Source organism: Crotalus tigris, unplaced genomic scaffold, assembly GCF_016545835.1.
Source record: "Crotalus tigris isolate CLP2741 ecotype Arizona unplaced genomic scaffold, ASM1654583v1 scf7180000021160.8983255:1529534, whole genome shotgun sequence".
Taxonomy (NCBI): domain Eukaryota; kingdom Metazoa; phylum Chordata; class Lepidosauria; order Squamata; family Viperidae; genus Crotalus; species Crotalus tigris.
The window spans coordinates 1,040,001-1,046,719 of NW_024098373.1; the positions used below are offsets into that span (position 1 = coordinate 1,040,001).

The following is a 6,719-nucleotide window of genomic DNA, read 5'->3' on the forward strand; positions in this document are numbered from 1 at the left end:
TCTTGCCCAGAACAGAATCGTCTATGGTGATTCTAAGTCCTCCAGGTCATGGTTATCTCAAAGGTGGATTTTTTCAGAAGGCAACTGGACTTTCTTGTTTTTTTTTGAAGACGTTTTGCTTCTCATCCCAGAAGCTTCTTTGGCTCTGACTGGATGGTGGGGGAAATGGAAGGATTTATCCTCCTTGTAGACAGCTGGTCATTTGCCTTCTTTAGAGGGTCATTGAGACCACTTGGAGATTTGTCTGTGTCCTCAGGGCGGTAGACGCTGTCCTTTCAGCAGTTCCAAGATGGCTCCATACCCAGTTGCACCACTCAGGTGACCCTGAGGACACAGGTAAACCTCCAGGTGGCCTCAACGACACTCTAAAAATACAAATGACCAGCTGTCTGCAAGGAGGATAAATCCTTCCATTTCCCCCACCATCCAGTCAGAGCTGAAGAAGCTTCTTGGATGAGAAGCGAAACGTCTTCAAGGAAAAACAAGAAAGTCCAGTTGCCTCCTGAAAAAGCATCTTTGGGATGCAACGCCTGTGTACAGTTATTTCTACTTACAAATGGTCCTCAACTTACGACCATTCATTTAGTGACCATTTCAAGTTACAATGGCACTGAAAAAAAGTGACTTTGGCCATTTTTCACCCTTACCACTGTTGCAGCATCCCCATGGTCACGCGATCCAAATTCGGGCACTGGGCAACTGACATGTATTTATGACCGTTGCACAGTCCTGGGGTCAAGCAACCACCCATTGTAACCTTCCCAGCCAGCTTCCAACACTTAGCAAATGCCTGACGAACAACTAGAGTGATTCGCTTAACAATGGTGACAAGAATGGTTGTAGAATGAGGCGCAACTCACTGAGCAGCTGCTCAATTGGGCTCAATGGAAGTCGTCAGTGGGGGACTATCTGTATTTGATTGATTGAAAAAAAAAATTATGTGTCCGCCCACCCTCTCCACTCACGGGGATTTCGGACAGCTTACCGAAGTAAAACCCGAAATATAACACTCCGTAACAACCCCCCTCCCTGGCGACAACATTCAAACGAACCACGTGATGGGCTATGTGATCCCCAGGCCCACTGATAAACCCATGCTTTTGGGACACATGCTTTTTTGCGGTTGTTATCTAGATCAGGGCTTTTCAACCAATGGTACGGGTACCACCTGTGGTACATTGGCACCTGGCAGGTGGTACGTGAGCATCCTAGAAAAATGGTAGCGGGGGAGGGGAATGAGCTGAACCAGTGGCAGCACCGCACAAGCCTGAATGAGAGACGGCTGGAGCTGCAGGGCTGTCAGGGCTCAGCGGAAGCCCCAGGATCAGCACTTCTTTGGGGCTGTCAGGCTTCACATGACCCTGGGACACTGTGACCGTCATAAATATGAATCAGTTGCCAAGCATCTGAATGTCAATCACCAGACCCTGGAGATGCTGCAACATTCCAGCTGATCGGCGCTTCTTCTGGGCTCAGCAGAAGCGCCAGGCTCCAGCTGGAGCTCAGCGCTGATCCTGGCACTTCCGCTGAGCCCAGAAGAAGCGCCGATCAGCTGGAATGTTGCAGCCTCTCCAGGGTCTTGTGATTTACATTCAGATGCTGGGCAACTGATTCATATTTATGACGGTCACAGTGTCCCAGGGTCATGTGAAGTGACCAAAACCTGCTACAACCACCGAGCAGATGGGGGGGGGGAATGAAAACCAAACACCCCCCACCCCACCCCCACTGTGAATCCTCAACAGAAATGCTCACAACAATAAAAACCTCGGACAGGAAGAAGAGCGCAGCCGGGCGGGCAGGCAGGTGTCTTGCTAGGCTGTGGCTTGGGGGGCACTTTTTTCAGTGCCATTGTAACTTCGAACAGTCACTAAGCGAACTGTTGTAAGTCGAGGACTACCTGCACTTTATCACTTTTTTCCTTTTTTTTTTTTTTTTGGTCATCAAGTTTTTGAAATCTTGTTAGGCGACGGATGGTACTCGGATGTTGCCCTATCCTAAAAGTGTTACAATGGGTGAAAAGGTTAAAAAGCCCTGATCTAGATGTCTATTGAGGGCTCCTGTATACATTCTTCTTCTTTTAGGATTTTTCTCAATGGATCTGATCAAAAAAACCCAATCAAAGCTTAATCACAATGAAATAGATTTTAAGATAGACTGGAAGATTCTTGCGGTACCGGTAATTCTTGACTTCCCCCCCCCCACACACAATTCAGCCCCAAATTTCTGTTGTTAAGTGAGACATTTAGTGAGTTTTGCCTCATTTTACCACCTTTCTTGCGACACTTGTTAAGGGAATCGCAGCAGTTGATAAAATTAGTAAACCGGTTGTTAAGTGAATCTGGCTTCTCCCATTGACTTGTCGTGTCAGAGGGTCACGTGACCCCGGTGCACTGCGACCGTCATAAATATGAGTCTGTTGCCAAGAGCCTAAATTTTGATCACCTGGTTATGGGGAGGCCACAAAGGCCGTAACTGTGAAAAAAATGGTTGTAAGTTACTGGTTTTTTGAGTGCCGTGGTAACTTTGAACGGTCACAAAATGAACTGTTGTAAGTCAAGAACTACTAAGTCAGGTATGCATAATAAGCAGCAGGGCTTCAGGGTTGGGTGTCTAGCATAGCTTAGATCTTCTAACAGACTCTTCAGGATGAACCCAGTTTGAAGACAGTTAACATCTCAGCTAAACGTTTCACCAACACTTACAAAATTCTTCCCCAGGTCAGTTCATGCAGGAACCGGATGTGGTCATCTACAACGAAAGACCAGGACAAGATCCCGGGAAATCTGATGCTACCATGGAAGTGAAAGGCCACAAGCTTACGGTCACCCGGTAGGACATCTGAGGCACTTAAAGGACAGGCCCTCCAAATGCTGCTTGTGTGTTTGTGTGTGTGTTGGTAAACTGTGAAAGAGTTTAGCAGAAGCTGATCATGGACAGTCCTTGAAATCATAATGGATTTTATAATTTATTTATTTCTAGCCTGCCTTTATTATTTTGACAAATCTCTCAAGGTGGCAAGCATACCTAATACTCCTTCCCCCTCCTATTATCCCATAATAACCCTGCACGGTGAATACAGCTGAGAGAGAGTGACTGGCCCAAGGGCATTCAGCTAGCTTTCATGTGTTAAGGTGGGACTACAACTCACAGTTTCCTGGTGATTGGTCAAAGTCACCCAGACGGCTTTCATGCCTAAAGCGGGACTAGAACTCACAGTCTCCTGGTGATTGGTCAACATCATCCAGACAGCGTTCATGTATAAGGCGGGACTAGAACTCAGTTTCCTGGTGATTGGTTAAAGTCACCCAGCTGGCTTTCATGCCTAAAGTGGGACTAGAACTCAGTTTCCTGGTGATTGGTCAAAATCGCCCAGATAGCTTTCATGCCTAAGGCGGGACTAGAACTCACCATCTCCTGATAATTGGCCCCAAGTCACCCAGTTGGCTTTTGTGCCTAAGACTGGATTAGAACTCATGGTCCCATATTTTCTAGCCTGGTGCCTTTAAGCCAGTGGTTCTCAACATTTTTAATGCCGCGACCCCAACCGGTCGTAAGTCGAGGACTACTCAACCGGTCGTAAGTCGAGGACTGCTCAACTGGTGCAGCACCGTTTGCAGAATGGGACTTTTGGCGGGCTCAGCAGGGCAGAGACAGCCTGGACAATTCTTATTGGCTTTTGAAAGCCAATAGAATTAGATTCTATTCAAGAGAGTCTATTCTATTGGCTTTCAAAAGCCAATAGAATAAAAGGGAGTAGCACAGCTAAGGAAAAGGGGGGGGGGGGAATGGCAGACTGTGTTGTTTGGAGACCCCCGTGAAATGGTCGTTTGACCCCAAATGGGGTCCCGACCCACAGGTTGAGAACCACTGCTCTAGACCCAACTGGTTCTCTTCAAGATATTTCAAAAACAGTTCCAACTGGCAGCAGTTAGACACATGGAAGCTTCTAGGCTAGCTATATTTGAGGGAAAAGAATGAAAATCAGTTGCTGATAGCTTGTGGCCTAATGTCAGCCCTTCCAGGTGACTGTAGAGCAGTCTTTCTCCACCTTGGCAAGTTTTCTGGGAGTTGGAAGTCCATACATGTTAAAAGTTGCCAAGGTCGAGAAGCTTTTAGGTCAAGCCTGAATTACACAATAATGATTTATGCCTGCTTGCGTTTGCCTGCAGAGGCCTGCAGAAGGATTATCGCTTGGACCGTGCCTTTGGGACCAACGTCCAGTGCTGGTTTGTACACAACAGCGGCAAAGGGTTCCTCGATGGCCATTACAGAGATTACCTTGTCCCTAATTTATACAGCTACCTGAAGCGCTTCTGAATGCTCGGCTTGAAAGCAGGCGAAGAAACGGTCCAAACGGCCACCCAACTCACCTTGTAGCAATTCACACGGGCAACAACAGCCTTTGGGAAGAGTTTCATCACGGCCTGCTCCATCTTAACGCCGCCCACATCCCCCCCTACCCTGAAATTACCCTCCCCAGGGATATTTGGACATTGGGACTGCTTGTGTAGAATGCAAACCAAACATTCGACTTTTGAGCAAAGTTGCATTTGAAAGCAAAATGTAACCGAAGGGTGCTGGAAAAATGTAGAAAAGGTGGTTATTATTCCCCCCCCCCCCAGACTGTATAAAGATCGTGTATCCAAATGGAATTAAAGTAGAAAACTCTCTGGTGGATCCTGCATTCTGTTTGATTTGTCTAATGTCCCTAAGAAGTTTTCAAACAAGGCCTTTATGATGGGAGTAGCCCATCTTGGAAACTTTTAAAACCTGGGGACTTCAACTCCCAGAATTCCCCAGCCCGCGTGGCAGGCTGGAGGATTCTGGGAATTGAAGTCCACAGGTCTTAAAAGTTGTCCAGGTTGGACACCCCTGCCTTAAACAAGCATTGTTGGAATTGAGGCAGAAAGGCTTGCCACCTATTGGTCAAATTTAAATGACAGATTTAGCCAAAATTTAAACACGTCCTTAAGAGAATACAGGTAGTCCTTGATTTACGACTGGTCACTTGGACATGGTTGGAAGTTACAGCAGACCTCTCAAAAGATACTTAAGACCTAAGTTTGAAGTTGCACCTCCCGTGGGTCATATGATCTCATTTTTGGGCACTCGGCAACTGCGAGTTTGTGGCATCCCATAGTCACATGACTGCATTTTTTTTCCTTTTTTTTTTAAAACGGTTTCCCAAATTTAGAAGCAACTTGCTTCTAGTTGCCTGCAAAAAACACTCATTGGATAAACGGGATTCATTTAACGACTGCAGCATTCGCGCAATGGCTTCCAGAAAGATGATGATATGCTGACTCATTTAATGACTATGCCTTATGGCCATAATTCTGGGATCAGATATGGTTGTAAATCAAGGACTAGCTGCACTTGTTTAAGAACTACAGGTCCTGCTCTTTTCCCACAACGCCTCTTCCTTCCCTGAAAGAAATCTCTAGCCATGTAATCCCTCTGTGCTTTCTGTAGATTGAACTTGCAATGAAATAGTCCAAGGTTAGGCAACCTTGGCTCTTTTATGACTGGTGGACTTCAACTCCCAGAATTCCTGAGCCAGCATGAGGGAACTATGGCCCCCCTCATGACTAGTGGACTTCAACTCCCAGAATTCCTGAGCCAGCATGGCTCAGCATGGAAACCTCTCCCTTTCCCCTCAGCTTGGCTGGCTCAGGAATTCTGGGAGTTGAAGTCCACGAGTCATAAAAGAGCCAAGGTTGCCTACCCCTGGCCTAAGTCCTCTTGTTCTAAGCAGTGAGCCTCCTAGACCAGGGGTAAGCAACCTTGGCTCTTTTATGACTCATGGACTCCAACTCCCAGAATTCCTGAGCCAACATGGCTCAGCTCAGAAACTTCTCCCTTTCCCCTCAGCATGGCTGGCTCAGGAATTCTGGGAGTTGAAGTCCACGAGTCATAAAAGAGCCAGGGTTCCCCACCCCTGCCCTATATCAGGGCTCCTCAACCTTAGCTAATTTAAGACTCATGGACTTCAACTCCCAGAATTCCTGAGCCAGCATGAGGGAACTATGGCCCCCCTCATGACTCGTGGACTTCAACTCCCAGAATTCCTGAGCCAGCATGGCTCAGCTTGGAAACCTCTCCCTTTCCCCTCAGCTTGGCTGGCTCAGGAATTCTGGGAGTTGAAGTCCACGAGTCATAAAAGAGCCAAGGTTGCCTACCCCTGGCCTAAGTCCTCCTGTTCTAAGCAGTGAGCCTCCTAGACCAGGGGTAGGCAACCTTGGCTCTTTTATGACTCGTGGACTTCAACTCCCAGAATTCCTGAGCCAGCGTGGCTCAGCTTGGAAACCTCTCCCTTTCCCCTCAGCATGGCTGGCTCAGGAATTCTGGGAGTTGAAGTCCACGAGTCATAAAAAAGCCAAGGTTGCCTTCCTCTGAAATAGTCCTATAGATTCCCCCAATCGCTGCACTGCCTATCAGAAGAAAAAAGGGGGGCTGCTGCCTTCCCACAACTCCCTTAACCTGCCTGAATAAAACCGCTTTCTGGGTTTGAGCGATGCAGCGAACCATGAACTAACCATTTTCATCCCACGATGGACGAGAAAGCTAGTCCAGCTTGGAACAAAGCTTAGCACCTTGTGTGAATACATATGCTAAGTTTGTAACTGGACCACTTAAACTTGTTAAGAAGACAGCTTGGATGGCAATAAACAAGGGGTTCAGTGTTGGGCCATAAATACAGATCAGCCCCAATTTGC

General features: G+C 47.2%; 1 protein-coding gene across 1 annotated transcript in view; it reads left to right on the forward strand.

The window, feature by feature from the left end:
* The window catches only part of ITIH2 (inter-alpha-trypsin inhibitor heavy chain 2), a 45,793-nt gene extending 41,115 nt beyond the window's left edge, over nucleotides 1–4,678 (forward strand). The window contains exons 21-22 of the mRNA XM_039369550.1: nucleotides 2,721–2,832; nucleotides 4,173–4,678. Coding sequence (XP_039225484.1) covers nucleotides 2,721–2,832; nucleotides 4,173–4,320 — 260 coding nt within the window. The 3' untranslated portion in view covers nucleotides 4,321–4,678. The remainder of the gene's footprint in view (nucleotides 1–2,720; nucleotides 2,833–4,172) is intronic.
* The last annotated feature ends 2,041 nt before the right edge of the window (nucleotides 4,679–6,719 follow it).